Source organism: Heteronotia binoei, chromosome 6 (genome assembly GCF_032191835.1).
Source record: "Heteronotia binoei isolate CCM8104 ecotype False Entrance Well chromosome 6, APGP_CSIRO_Hbin_v1, whole genome shotgun sequence".
NCBI classification, from domain to species: domain Eukaryota; kingdom Metazoa; phylum Chordata; class Lepidosauria; order Squamata; family Gekkonidae; genus Heteronotia; species Heteronotia binoei.
Genome location: NC_083228.1, coordinates 113,306,588 through 113,322,007, shown reverse-complemented (window position 1 = coordinate 113,322,007; position 15,420 = coordinate 113,306,588). Strand labels below are relative to the sequence as shown.

Sequence of the window (15,420 nt, the reverse complement as noted above, 5' to 3'; positions counted from 1 at the left end):
ACAAATGGGAGAGTGTCAATGCAGTGCTTGTGTGCTGTATTTCATTGCTGGTGGGCAGAAAGTATTGCAAGCCATTTGAGACAGGATAAAAACACCATGTAGAATTCTTCTGGTATTGGAAATCAGGTGCTTTCATGGCACCAGTGCCATGACACTGGCATCTAAGGTCTGCTGCATTCCCTTAGTCTGCACTAATAATTTCTCAGCAAAGCCAGTAGATTTCCCGATCTTTTCCCCCTGCCTGCTTTCTTTTCCTGTTTTTGAAACCTGCCATGTCCTCATATCTCATTGTAGCATTAGTCTGAATTCAAACTCCATTCTGGTCTACTCAGGGCTGCCAGGGAAAACAATAATAAAAATTGTCAGGTTTGCTATAATGTCACTCCCAGGGAAAACTGGGAAGTGGCATTGGGTAGCTCTATGGCTTCTAATGATTCCTAGAGCTACTCAACATTACTTCCAGGTTTTCCTGTAAGTGCCATCATGGTGCTCATGACAACACACATCCCTCAGTGTCCCTGAAGCTCCCACTTTTTGCACCCTAGTCCATCTCCTTTGCATCCAGATTCCTGCAGCCTGCTTAGCCATTGAGTCCTGATCTAACGTATGCCTGCCAAAGATTTCAACCCCCCACCCTGCCCCCGCCCCGAAGAACTCTACAGGATGACTAGTCCCAATATGGTGTAATCGTTGAACCGGCAGGCGAGGAGCTGGGCAGACCACGGCCAGGTTTGATGTTTGGCTTGGACCTTAAACTCAAACGGAAGCCTCAGATTTAGATATAGGAAGTACCATGTTGTCATAGTGTTTTTCCTGATCTTCACATTACATGTTATTTTCCATTTTCCCAAAGTAACCATCAAATAAGAAATAGTACAACAAAAAAGATTATTAAATACTACTTTAAACTTTAAACAAAGCAGGAGTCAAGTGCACCTTTAAGACCAACCAAGTTTTATTTAGAATGTAAGCTTTCATGTGCTCTCTGAGCACACTTCATCAGACGAGGGGATCAGGTATTGATTACTATACCTGATCCCCTCGTCTGATGAAGTGTGCTTAGAGATTACATGAAAGCTTACATTCTAAATAAAATGTGGTTGGTCTTAAAGGTGCAACTTGACTCCTGCTTTGTTCAACTGCTTCAGACCAACACAGCTGCCACCTGGATCTATCTACTTTAAACTTAGTATGTTTCAAGGGAAAGTGGACTAATATGGTTTTGCAGATTTAAAAAAAAATTAAATCAGTTTAGTATCCTGAAGACATTGCTCAGATTTTGTAATAATGAAATAATGGAACCTTGAAAAGACATTCTGAGAAAGAAATAATCACTATACCCCATATTTATTTCTCCAGTTCCACTGAGTTGTCGCTGTAACAACATACACACACACACACACACAAATATTTGCTGTTTACTCAAACAACCAAACCATTTGATACTTGCATGATTAAATCTGTATACAGAGTGTTTATATACCTTATCTCTCCTATTAGGTGGTATTTTGGTACATAAATAAGTTTGGAAGATCCTACTGGAAAAGCTTAAGTTAGTTGTAAGTAAAGACAACTACCCCCAAACAAAGAAGCATGAGTGGAAATAAAATTGACTTCTATGGAATTTATTTCTCATGTACCCTTTGAAGCAAGGTTCATTCTATAAAATGGAACATACGTTTGGAATTTGGGTACCATAATTCTAGTTTAACCTGGCTATCTATGTACTATCATCTGTATTACTACTGGGGGGGGGGGGGCGGAATGTTCAATACCATAATTTGATCTGGGATCTATTTGATTTGATCTACTGAACAATGAGAGGTAAAGTTTCAAATAAAACCCTGCTATCCATTGCCTAAGTGGAACTTTCCTTTCTTTCACAGTCTTCAGAAAGCATCTTCTGACTTTGTATTGTGTAGACTTATTTCAAAGTTAAGGGAATTTCTAACCAATTATGAAAAAAAGAGCCTTAAATTAGTGAGCACCTATAATGTCAGTATTTCAAAAAGGGTTGATTGCTTCAGGCTGCAAGGAGCTGAAGGTAACAAGAATATCTGTAGCCATCCTGGCATTACATCAAGATACTACATTGTTTTTTCACACAGCAGGTTTTTTCCTCCCAAGATGTGTTTTCCTCAAACACGTATTAGCTTGACCTAAATATTTGGATTACAAATGTCTCAGAAAAGCCTATTGAAACATCTATAACTAAAACAACAACCTCCAGTCTTTCTGTCTTGCATCTAATACTTTAAAATCCCAGCAAACATCTCATTTCATGTTCTACTTTTCAATCATATGATATGCCCAGCTGTTTTTCAACTACCCTTGCTATTAACGGTATATAGCCTAATTTCATAAACACGTTGCTGTACTTGGTCCCCAAAGCAAGTTTTAAATAATTTCATATGTCCTGTTCTTTAAATGGCTACAAATTATTGAACTTCTAAAAACTGCAACATTGCTTGCTGAGTGCAGATAACCATTTAAAGTATGAATGCACAAATATATATAATAAAATGGATGCGGGCAGCAGTAAAACAATAGGCAAAATCATATTAAAATTAAGAAGTTTTAAGTTCCAGTGATTTAAATAGAAGAAGGTTGGGGAGCCTGAACAGGTCTACTCAGAAGCAAATTTCATTTTATTAAATGGGATTTACTCCCTGATAGCCCAGACTAGCCTGATCTTTAGAAACCTAGCAGGACTTTTTTTTTAGCAGGAACGCACAGAAATGCAGTTCTGGCAGGCTTGGAAGGTGTGGCCTAATATGCAAATAAGTCCCTGCTGTGCTTTTTTGCCAAAAAATCTTTGTGAAACATTGATGACATCTGGGGGTGTGGCCTAATATGCAAACAAGTTCCTGCTGGGCTTTTTCTACAAAAAAAGCATTGCTGGTTAGTATTTGGATGGGAGCTCTCCAATGACATGGAGTTAGGCAATGGCAAACTGCTTTTGAACATCTCTTGTCTTGAAAACCACACAGGGACACCATAAGTCAGCTGTGACTTGACAGCACTTTCTACCACAACTCCAAGGAAAGTGTTCTTAGGCTGCAGTCACATGATATCATAGCAGTACCCTTGCAGATTTAAAGAGACAGCGACATCTTCCATGCCCCAGTTGTCACCAGCCCCATTCTGCCCTGTTTTTGCAGCAGAGTTAATGGACATTGGGGAAATCTGATCTTTAGGGACGCCAGTGCTTTCACCCCACATTTCCAGCTGTCTGGACTCCTCTCTAGCAAAGTCAAGCCATTTGGGAAGTCTGAACTTTCCCTTCCATTTCTGCCTGCCTTTTTTCCTTATGGATCAGGTAGCAAGGTACGCATTAATGCCTAATTGCCCCTGGCATTGTCAGTCACCATGGCCAAGTAGTCATTCTGAATTGGGAGTCCCTGGGGGAGTTCTTTTTGAGAAACATCCCCTCCCCCAAAGAAACCAAACCTGTCTTCTGTTCCTGCATCAGAGTTGCTGTTGGAGAACATTCCATGACTGGCACAACGGTAAATGTACTGGAGTCAATGAGACTAAGGGAAGGAGGCTGGGAGGAGCCATAATATTTGGCAGAGGGATTGTGGAGCTGTCAAAAAGGAGTCAGAGCTTCAGATGCACTCTTATGCACATGGGTGAAAGACACACACACACACACACACACACACAAAGGAATGCCACAACAATTGGAATGATTGACCATGGGATGAGCAGGTGGTAAAGCCAGTTCAAGATGGGATGTCTGATCAAAATTTCCCATTACAAAATAAAATAGTGTAATTAGACACGCAGCCAGATCACACCAAACCTATAGTGTGACCGCAGTCTTAGAACTGCAGCCTGAAACAGCCTCACACCCCAATGCTCAGCAGTAAGTTCTACTAAGTTCTGTGGAACTTATTCTTAAATTAAGTGGGCATGGGAATAGATTGAGATGGGTAGCTGTGTTTGTCTGTAGCAGCAGAAAAGAGCAAGAGTCTAGTAGCACCTTAAAGACTAAAAAAAAATGTAGCAGGTATGAGCTTTCATGAGTCACTGTTCACTTCTTCAGATACCATTGTACCCTGCCACAAATTTTGTTAGTCTTAAAGGTGTTCTTGCTCTTTTCTATTGGTCATGGAAATGTGGCCTTCTTAACTGAAATGACTGGGATATGGCATGTGCACTTTTGAGACACACCTAGTGGTAAAAAAGATTCAGTATTGTGATAAATGTAAAACTTAAGGCATGCATCTCCTTTAATCACATCTATCCTAAAAACACTCACAAGTAAGTGCTATGCAGTTACTTTCAGTACCCTCCTCAGCAGAGCTACACTCTTCAAAACTCATTGACTTCAATGGGCTTAGAAGGGTGTAACTTTGTTTAGAATTGCACTGGTTCTGTCTAAGACTTTGCCAGTTTGTTTGACGTACATAATACGTGTAACATGTGTCCCCGTGAGTTTGGGCCAAATGATGTTTACTGTCACATGCAGCTAATGAACAGTAGTCCCTTCTAAAATAAATGAAAACCTTATAATTACAACTGAGGGAAGTATAAATGGTCAAGAGGAGGAGATGAGAAATTACACACATAATAAAACTCAACACAGATGTTGCTGAATTTATAAATATGAAAAGCTGTCTTAGCATAACATTGTGAGTAGACGCCAGCACGCTGGATAAAATTAAAAAGAAATGTAGTAGAATCTTAGTGGATTAAACTGTGAAACATTTATACAATCTAACCTGAAAAACATGCTTAGTTCAAATCTTATTCTTACAGGATACTTCCAGCCATCATTGCTATTCAGTGCTGGATGTAGGGCTGATTTTGAACATGATCTCTTTTGATATTATCACCCTTTAGTAAGTTTTTTTAAATAACAGTGATCATATTTTATAGTGGGTCAAATCCAGATTTGTCATATCCTGGAGTTGAGCCTCTACTCTGCTGTGTCCTTCTAGTGGCTAAAGATAGCATTTTTAGAGCCAAGGAGTATCTCCATAGCAGGCTTCCAACAGACACAAAAGTTGCTAAAAAGACAAGACTATGTTACCTGCATTTTCCTTACTTCCCCTCCACAGGTTAAACCTAACCCAAACCCAGCCAATTGGTTTTGTATTTTTACCTCATCCGTGGCTTTACTGGTAGTTGCAAATGAGGACGCGGGCAGTGAATTTATTATTTATTTATTTATTCCCATAGATTTATAGGCCGCCCTTTCCCATAGTGGGCTCAGGGCGGCTTCCAACATAATAAAACAATCGAAACAGTTTAAAACAATTAAAACAGTTCAAACAATTAAAACAGTTTAAAATTAAAACAATTAAGCCTTGTCTTGTTCCAGTGTCCACCTGGCTATATGAAGTGATTTGCTGGAAAACATTTACTTGGATCCTGTCTTTTCCACTGATGGAAGGCAGTTCCACTAGCAGAAGGGGAGGGAGTGATTGTTGCCAGTTGATACCGTTTGAAAGTTATGACTGTGGCAGTGGTATTCACCCTGTGGCTCATAGAAAGCCACATTCACAATTACCATCAACCAAAGATGCCACATTTACTTCTCTCTCTGGTATGATGATGAGCCTACATCTTAGGGAGGCTCATAGCATACCTGTTTCTCTCACAGCAGCTGTTTCAGTGTAGGAACCAACTGCTAACCATAAGCCCCACTGGGCAAGAACTTGCCCACTTGCCATGGGGCAGATGCCTCATGGGGAATGGTGTTCAGAAGAGCCACAGGTGACAGATCAAAGAGCCACGTGTGGCTCCTTGGCCACTGAGTGTGTATCACTGGTCATACACGGGGGTCATCACCAACTGAACTCTCAGTCATCAGGTGATTAATAACGATGCCTTATGTTGATAGATCCAAGTGGGCAACCGTGTTGGTCTGAAGGAATAGAACAAAGCAGTAGACAAGTTGCAGGATATGACAAATCTGAATAAAACTTAGTTGGTCTTAAAGGTGAAGCTTGTCTACTGCTTTATGCTATGCCTTATGTTGTGTCAGGTTCTTTATGTAGACTGAGTGTGTGTGTGCATGCACACCCCAAAAACAGGAATTTAAAACAAGCAGTTAGGACTCTTGGGGCATGGCTATAGCCCCAGATACCCACAGATCAATTCTCCATTAAGTCCTATGGGAACCAGTCTCCACAGGGTATAATGGATCTTCAGCATAGCATCTGGTGCCTCTTCTCAAAACACCCCTCCAAGCTTCAAAAAATATTGAACCAGGGGGTCCAATTCTATGAGCCCCCCAAAAAGGTGCCTGTATTCTCCATGATTTTCAATTGAGAGAAAGCATTTATAAGGCATGTGATCCCTTTAAAAGTGATGGCCAGAACTCCCTTTGGAGTTCAACCATGCTTGTCACAGCCTTGCTCCTCTCTCCACCCCCAAAGTCTCCTGTCTCCACCCCACCCCCCAAAGTCCCCAGATATTTCTTGAGTCAGACATGGGAACCCTACCACAAAGCATTCTCAAAGAAACTCTGCCTGCAGCCAGTATGCTGTCTTCTCTTTGAGTTGGAGCAAAGGAGGTTTTTTCTTTGCTCTGTCTTAAAAGGAATTTTAATCATGCTCAGGAAGGACCTGGTATCATGTGGAAGCTCCCAAATAAAGTAGGGGGCATGCTTTGAAAAGAAAAAGCCCCATGTGGAAACAGCGTCTGTTGGACAAGGCCAGCAGCATTGAAGCTGTTCCTAGGGCTGCCAAGCTCCTGCTGGGGGTGGGGGATCCCCCACCTGGGAGGGCCCCAACCCATTGGCAGGGAGCAGGCTGCTGGGGGGGGGAACCCCACTCCCAAAGAGCCCCATTAGTGCACACCGTCCCCAGCCCGATGGTGTCATCCAGAAGTGACGTTGTCACACTGGGGATAATGCACCGGGGATGCTCTAGGACTTGTGCTAAAACCTCTATTGTACCACAGAGTTTTACTGCGAATCCTAGAGCATTTCCAGTGTGACCATATGGTACAATATGGTACCGTAGAATTTTATCACAAGTCCTAGAGCATCCCTAGCACAACGTCCCCAGTGGGATAGCATCACTTCCGGGTGACATCATCACACCGAGGACAGCATGCATACAAGGAACAATTCCTCCACCGCAGCAGTGGAGGGACTTGGTAACCCTAACTGTTCCCCTTCCTGGACCGTACAAGCAAAGTGAGAACTGAAGAGGAGATAAGATTCTAGCACTCTTGTTTTGCTCACAGATTTATATGAACAATTATATGAATTATTGTATGTAGAAAATTGAACTGGGTGTGTTGCTTACCAGTGCCAGTGGATGAAGCTATAGCAGGCATAATTGTTGATTTCATTAAGGGCTACCCCTACCTTTTTCACCTCCATAATTAGGGCCCTAGGATATCTGTTTCAAAAGTAGCTAAAGACCAAGTGGGATGGTTACAGGGAAGTGGAACACACAGTATCTGAAATGGGGTTTTGTGGAAATGGAGACAAGTATTACATTACAGCAGTTTTGTTCTGTTTTCCTGAAAGTACAGATGTATTATTTCAAAAGTAAAAGTAGGATTTGGACTCTTAAGGGCAGGATTCCAAGGTAGGATCTATGATAAGTCTCCAATATTGATACAAGGACCTATGAAATAATCTTCTCTTGATTTGGGTAAATCTGCCTTCTTAAGAAATTGGTCAGTACAAGTGTTGATGATGGGGCATGACAAATCCTGTTGCCCCAAGGCAATGATATCCTGTGCTGTGAAAAGGTGTAGTGACAGAAAGTTGTATCTAAAGTGAGTTGGTGTTTCCTGCTGGAGACGTGTTTGTGATATATACAGAGCCAATTCAGCCCTGGATTCTTAAACAAGAAGATCGCTTTCCCATTTGTTACTATTCCCTTCTGGTACTTTGTTTTCCAAAATTCATTATGGTTTCAGTCTGTTCTCCTCCATTTGATAGGTGTAGTTTATGCCTGTGCTTCAAGCATGTCCCTCTAGTTGACATCACTGATATGAACTGGAATATTGAGTGATTTCCAGGAACTCAATGCAGATGGTGTGAGGGTGGTATAAAGAAATTCTATAGTACATGTCTTCACTGAAAGTTTACATTGCTTTTTGACAGAAAGTAAATGCAAGTCAGTGCTGCTTTTTATTAGAGAAGTCATATTGGAATGGCTTTTCTCTACCTCTGTCTCTTCCTAAGAACATAAGAGAAGCCATGTTGGATCAGGCCAATGGCCCAGCCAGTCCAACACTCTGTGTCACACAGTGGCCAAAACCCTCTCAAAAAGCAGGTGTCATAAGGAGGTCCATCAGTGGGGCCAGGACACTAGAAGCCCTCCCACTTTTGCCCCCACCCCAAGCACCAAGAATACAGAGCATCACTGCCCCAGACAGAGAGTTCCATCAATACACTGTGACTCATCCTTCTATCACAGTACCCAATGGTGTTACCTTCAAAGCATGAAAGCTGCCACAGTGTAGTTACTTGACATACCTTGAGGATCACTAGAAGCCCTGGGTCACATGAGCAAAGCCCACATCAGTATTGTCTAAGTTTCCAGACTGGGCAATACTCATGGGGGGAGGTACTTTTGTGTGGGATCCTTCAACATGGCCCAGAGATGCTCATACTGGCTTTGCAGTGCTAGAGAAACAGAGAAAAATAGAGCTGGAAAGGACCTCAAGGGTCAGCTAGTCCAACCCTCCCCCACAATGCAGGAAAATCACGTTACAAAATTACAAAATGAAACCAAAGTCAAGCATCATATATCAAAATTTTTGTAGTGACTTCCATGACAATGGATAAGACTAAAGGAAACTGATTTGGGCTCTATTCAGCCTGATCCTGAATGAATACATTTTAAATTTATTGTCATTAAGTGTTGTGTCATGCTCCTGGTGAAGTCATTGAGAACCCCAAAAGTGTCTGGAAGCCTCACAATGTCTTGATGTTCCTCCCACAAAATTTACCACATGATGATTGAAATTACAACCGTAAGGAAGCCTACTTTAATTAGACTGTGAAAGCAGCAGTAAAGTCCCAGGTCCCAGGATTGCTGGGAACTGTAGTTTCCCAGGTAGCGGATGCTGCTGGCACTAGTTAATGAAGACTGAAGCAGTAGCTCTTCTCACAACCAGTCACAGGTAAGTTCTAGTGAGAAAGGACAAGAAGTAGCTATGAGCCCAGTTTTTGTTTTTGAAAACTTAGATCTGGTTTATAATTAGCCTGAAAGTTCTGAACTGAGTGCATTTGTCCTACAGACTTCTTAATTGATGACTTTGGCTACATCCATATTCCATAGTGCAGGAAAACAACTTTTCAAACAGTAATGACTGGCCTGAATCATTTGACATGAGGAATTTTTACATGTATCTCATTTACACATAATTAAAACCATTCAGTATTTGAAATACCATTGCCCCCAGCTTATCCCAAAGATGTAGGTCATTCAGCCCACAGAGCTTACTTTTTAAAATGAATTGGGAATGTTAATGTATAGTGATTTCATCTTCAAAATCTTACATGGCCAATTCAACAAAGAGAAAATGCAGATCTATTGAAACCTCCCAGCCACCATTCTTGAGAATAACAAGGCATGCAATTTTGATTGTACCCTTATTTATTTTACTTAGCGGCTGGATGAAAAGTTATTTCTTCTCGTTATGAGAGAAGCTCGATGTGGCAAAAGTGACCCAGCACTTAACCGCCATGATACCTTTTATTTTCATTATTCTCATTATAACATGACCAATGTTTGCATTCTTAGAACTGCATAATGGTATTGATTACCTTGGAAGTAATTCCACACAGAGAATGTTTTTCGAACAGGGGTTTTGACAGTGCTTTTTTAACAGGGCTATATTTTTGGTACAATTCTTATTAGGACTCACTAAGCAACTTTCCCTCACTAATTACAGCATGCTCACAATAAAAGAAACAATAATGAATGAGGTCCTCTTACCAGTCTCTTTAAGTGCTCACTTTTTTCTCTGGATAGCAGAATGCCAACAATAATTAGCTAGTACTCATAAAATGGAGTAATAATATTTATGGACTAGGTGCACTGAGGTATCTTTGACTCTCACCCTCATTTGCAATATGGCCTACTTGTTGTATAGATTGCTGACATCAGGACTTTGAGCATTCTCAGTGCATGTCTGGAGTAGTTTGGAAGCTGCCGCAGATGTTGCAATTCCCTCCAGAGTTCTGGCATAGCAGAATGCATTGGAACCAGTGGTTTCATTCATCCATAATTTCCCCCAGTAGTTAATTTTATTGGCTTCTCTTATTACTGAAGAAGCCAACAAATGAAATGGGTCTTCTAGCTGTACTCAGTATGAAGCATTTCATACTAGTTGTATCACTTGTGCTTACCAAGAAATACTCTTGGCCAAGAAAGCCACAGCTTTCTGTGGATTCTGGACACAAACAAGTAAAAAACAATGTACCCCCTGAACAGCATCTCCAGGGATAAGATTTTTTGTTGTTGTTGTTTGGCTTTAGCAAAAAAATGTAAAACTGGCCATGCTGAGAATCCCATGTGTGTAATATTGGCCAATTCACAAAGCCTGTGCCAAGTTCTATATTTTATCGACTGCTGAGCCACAGTGAACAATGTAGATTCAAATGCAGGACAAAATGTCCCCTTAAAAGCAACTGGCTCTTAAAAACTTCCTTCTATGGCCCATCCCCAACAATAATGGCAAGATGCCCCTTGCAGTCAGTAAACCCACCGCTTTTTTCCTGGGGGAGCTCAGCGGAATGGAGTTCCGGAACCTCTTTATGTAAACAAAATTCTAAAAAAAAATGTCTAAAATTTTATGAGGGGCATTTGTGTGTTTCGCCTTCATTTTCCTTTTGAGAGTTCTGGCACCTCTTTTTCCAGAAGAAAAGTCCTGAGTGAACCTCAACTCATGGTTCCATCCATAAAAGGAGGCAGGACTGCATCAATGAAAATTTGCTAAGCTTTGCAGAATGGTTTGTTTTTATTGGTCAGAGAATCAGACTCTGTCGGTAAGACAAAGAGATTGTATTTGATTTGAAACCAAATACAGCACTGTGGTTTTACAAAATAACAGTACTAGTTTACAACATCTAAGTAAGGGTAAAGCATGCAAAAAAAGATTCTGTAATACTGTTTGCTTGATATGCAGTATTCAGTATCTCATAACTGGTATCGTAGCAACTTGTGTTGAAGTTAGAGTTTTGTTCCTATTTCGTATTTGCCTTTTAGGGGGCAATCATTAAGCCATAAAAACTTTCTTTGGGTCATTGTGTTCTACGGCTCATTGTCCACTGTCACACCTGGTTACTGCTTACTTGTTTCTTACCTCAGTCTTCACTTCATAATCACTTGTACTGGGTAGCTGGTTGTGGGTTGCCTGTGAGTGACTGTTTGTGGCCAAAGAGAACCAATGCTCATGAGACTCCATCTTCCAGTCAACCACACATTCAGATTTCGATTAACTCTACCTTCCCATGTTTTGGGGCCCTGACACAGAATCAAAAATCAAAGTGTGGGGTTAGTACAGCCACATGTCTCACATTTTTAAACCAATGGATTCAGCTCTGTTAGACTAGCAGCAATCTTTGGGGAATTAGTGAAAGAAGAATCTTATAGGACCATACCACTGGATCCATTTTTAATACCCTGTTGAACTCCCTTCCCTCCCCCAATACCCCCCAAGCTCCACCTCCTAAATCTCCAGGAATTTCCCAACCCAGAGTTGGTAGCCAAGAGGCACACATTAGTTCACACATGCAAGTTACAACAAGGCTTTCAACTATTGATTAAAAATAGGTTCATGGCTGAGATAAACTGGAGATTCATTTGTTGTTGTTTCTCCCTCTGCTTCTATAGTTCCACCTTCTGAATCAAGTCCCCACTGTAAAAGAGGAGGCAACCTCAAAATAGTATAAATATAACTTCTGTTTTCTGCCCAATATTCTCACTTGTCACTGCTGAAAATAAAGAGGAAATAAACAAGTAAGAAGTGCCCAGGGAGAAAAGTGGGTAACTGAAACCTTGAGCCTCCTTGCAGCTTGTCTTCCTCAACTGATTATAATATTGTTTGTTTAAAGCTACATGGCAAATATTGAAGACATGAATCTGCCTTATGCTGAGTCAGACCACTGGCCTATGAAGATCACTATTATCTGCTCTATGTGGCAGTGAACCTCCAGGGTTATTCATGTCACCTGCTATCTGATCCTCTTAACTGGAGATGTCAGGGATTGAGCCTGGAACTCCCTGCATACATGTTGATCCTCTTCCACTGCCACAGTCCCATGCCTTTAGAAATCCTTTTTCTAACAGCTGACACTGAGCCAGTCAACACCTTGTGAATCCCTCATCCATCTGAGGTGATTTCCTCCAAAGAAGTGGTAATGGAAACATATTGAAGGGGAAAGAATTATTTCAAGCTAGGAAGTGCCCAAGAAACACGTCAATAGATTTTGGAAGCTGTTGAGATGACGGATGGACAGAACAGGGGAAAGTAAAAAAGATACAGGACCAATGGGAATTATTGGAACTTTCTCCTGCCTAAGAAGCTTTTCTCCAATGGAAATGTCTCTTTCTTCAATTAAAGAGCAACTTGGAAGGAAGGTTCCTTAGGCTTGATGAAAGCATCTCGGGTTGTACAAAGCCTTAGGATTCCTCCATTGGAAGCGCCACTTGAGTTGAAGGGAGCCTTCTTCAGCAGAAGGAAGGCTTCCAACTTTGCTTAATGGAGTGGGGGGAAATATGCCAGTACCATTAGAAAGAATCTGGCCATCGATGCACACAGAATAAAAGTTAGCATTTATACAAATCCTTAGAGATACATTTTTAACAGAAAAACCCTCTCAATACAGAACTGCTGCTTCTAACCCGATGGTTTTTGCCTCTCTAGAGTAGAAGATGTTGCTGAAACAGAATCTCCTTCACAGCTGGATGATTTAAAATCCATTGTGAGTGGAAACGAAGAGGAAGAAAAGCTTCAGGTTAAAATACAGGCTTTTGAAGAGAAAATAAACCTTGACAACAGTACTCCTGGCTCTGTGCGCAGGTATAGCCTCGGCCAGGTTTCTAAAGAAGAAAGGAAAGACGTGAGATTTAACAGGTACAGTTCCTTGAAATGTGTCAGTGATTTTGCATGCTGATCAGTTTTCCTATACTGATCTAGCAAAACATTAAGGTGAACAGCCACATTACATAGTACCTGTGGGCATCAGGCATTTAATTGTACCCAGCCGTCTTGTCAATAACTCTGAGAGCTGGATAAGATCTCCATGAGTTATTTGTTTAACCTATCCTGTACCCCAGAGTGCAGTGGGAGATGCAAAAGAAACATTGTTGTGGATTGGAAAATCTCAGAAGCACAGTATGAAACGATCCCTTTGCCAATAGACATTTTTAAAGACTATCAATATTATAGACTCGGCCACAGCAAATCTCTTTCCTCTCTCCCCCTCCCTCATTATTCTCCCTTAAAAGATGGTTTATTTGCTCTGACAAAGAATGAAAAATGAGCATGCAGACATACATAAATATATAGTGAATTCAGAGAAAATGAACATATGGCACAAATGCATCAAATAGTTAGTTAGCTTGAACCCAGCATTACATGAATACTTAGCAATTTTAAAGTTTTCCATTAAGCAATACAGGAAGTAAAAATATGAGTACGAATTTGCATTCCCCATATGGGAAGATTTCTTGAGTGTTGATAGCAAAGCACTGTTTAATCAACTGTATGCATTGTTGAGATGAGATGAAGATTTTTTTAAATAAATGAAGTTCTACTGAGATTATAGATGATGTAACTGGCTGGATTCAACAGTCATTAACTGCTGACGGAAACACTTCCACCTGTGGAACAAAACTTTCCTGCTTCCCCCCTCTCCCTGCAGCCCATTGACCCTTGTGAACTTGGATGGGGGGAGGGGAAAGGGAGGGTTTTCAGTGGGAAGCAAGAATTGCCAAAACTTGCCTCTCTTCCATTGATAGAAAACAACCTTAGGATTCACCCCAGAGTGCAGAATTATTTAACTTTACCTATAGCTGTGAAAATGACTTTTCAGCCCCAACATGCTGTGATGTACACTTGAGAGAGTGCCTGAAGATGTAACTTGCAAGTTGTACGATCCTCTACATCCTATTCAGTAAATTTGTTAAAAATGTATTTCTTTGTGTGGTTCAGTTTAGAGGTTCTTATAAACACTTGATTATGTGGGATTTAAAAGTGCCAGGGCCAGCCCAGTTACTCAGCCAGCTTAGATAATTGCCTCGACTGCCAGGTTTTGAGGGGTGCCAAAAGGGGAAGAGGTGCCTCATCTACTGGCTTGAAGGGAAACTGGGCATTAGGTGGCTACTACAGTCCCTACATCTGAGGAATGGCCTTTTGTAGCTGCCACAATAGAACACAGAAGGCTTTTGAAGACCTTATCCATTTTCAGTTTTTCATTGTTCAGTTTGAATGCCAGTAAGTAAAACTTCCATTCTAAACTTCACACTTTTCTCTCTCGTAGGGTACCAAAAAGTTTGGGGCCAGCCCTGGACAGTGCAGTTAGACCAGTTTGCTTTATCTTGTCTTGTGGCCCATATTCTCTGGTCTATTCCAGAGTGCTCTAAGTTCCTGGAAGAAGTTTATTCTGTTCTCTGAATATCTGCCACATATTTGTGAGGTCCCATTTTTATCCTGCTGGTCAAAGGTTTGTCAGATGAAGACAGGGAAGATCTGGTCCTCTGTGAAGCTATTCCCTTTTTAAATCCTATGTTAGTCCTAACTAAGGAGGGAGGCAAAAAGAGAGAGGCGAGCTGACAGTTTCCAAAAGAAATACGAAGAAAGCATCTTTAAGACCAACAAGTGCTAATGTTTTAAGCATGTTTATTTGAGTTATATTTTTAGTAATGTTTTTATTCATATATTATTAAGTTTTGTTGTATTTTAATTGTTTTACCATGACTGTGATCCACCTTGAGCCTGCATGGGAAAGGGCAGAATATAAATTGATCAAATAAATAAATAAAATGTTTTATTTTAAGTTGTTTTTTTTAAAAAAAATTCCAGACAGGAAAAAGAGCGGATAGTGGGATCAGATGGGCCATAGAAACAAGGAAAGGTCAGAAAGTGAAGCAGAACTGAAGAACTGGCCATGGTCAGACGTGCATTTATGTCTGACATAGCCATAGATGCCTATCGGATTTAAAGTGCACATCAAGACAACAACATCTGGGAATAGTCTATGAGTTGTGGGCAACCCGTCCTGCCCCAACTCAGTTCCAGACTTATTTGACAGTGCATAAAGTCTGGGCCAAAATGCTTGATGATGGGCCATGAAAGGATTTTCCCTGTCTGATCGCTCCAGCATCATCAAGCTGTCACAACTTCCGTTCCCGTCCATCCTGGTTCGGTGCCATTTTAAAAAAATCTTAGTGATACATATGTAAACATGTAACTGGCAAAAGGTGGAAGGAG

At 41.0% G+C, this 15,420-nt stretch overlaps 1 protein-coding gene across 7 annotated transcripts in view; it reads left to right on the top strand.

Annotated features, from left to right (window-relative positions):
- Positions 1-15,420, top strand: part of VEPH1 (ventricular zone expressed PH domain containing 1) — a 180,597-nt gene that overhangs the window by 77,745 nt on the left and 87,432 nt on the right. For 4 of the 7 annotated variants that reach the window (XR_009555592.1, XR_009555591.1, XM_060242381.1 and 1 more), the window contains exon 7: positions 12,853-13,062. The exons of 2 other annotated variants lie outside the window; for them this stretch is intronic. Coding sequence is in view for 3 of the 5 variants with exons in the window: in XM_060242381.1 (XP_060098364.1) it covers positions 12,853-13,062 (210 nt within the window). In the remaining 2 variants the exon portion in view is untranslated. Of the gene's footprint in view, positions 1-12,852; positions 13,063-15,420 lie in introns of those variants that run through there. One more of the 7 variants, XM_060242384.1, reaches the window with a different exon arrangement.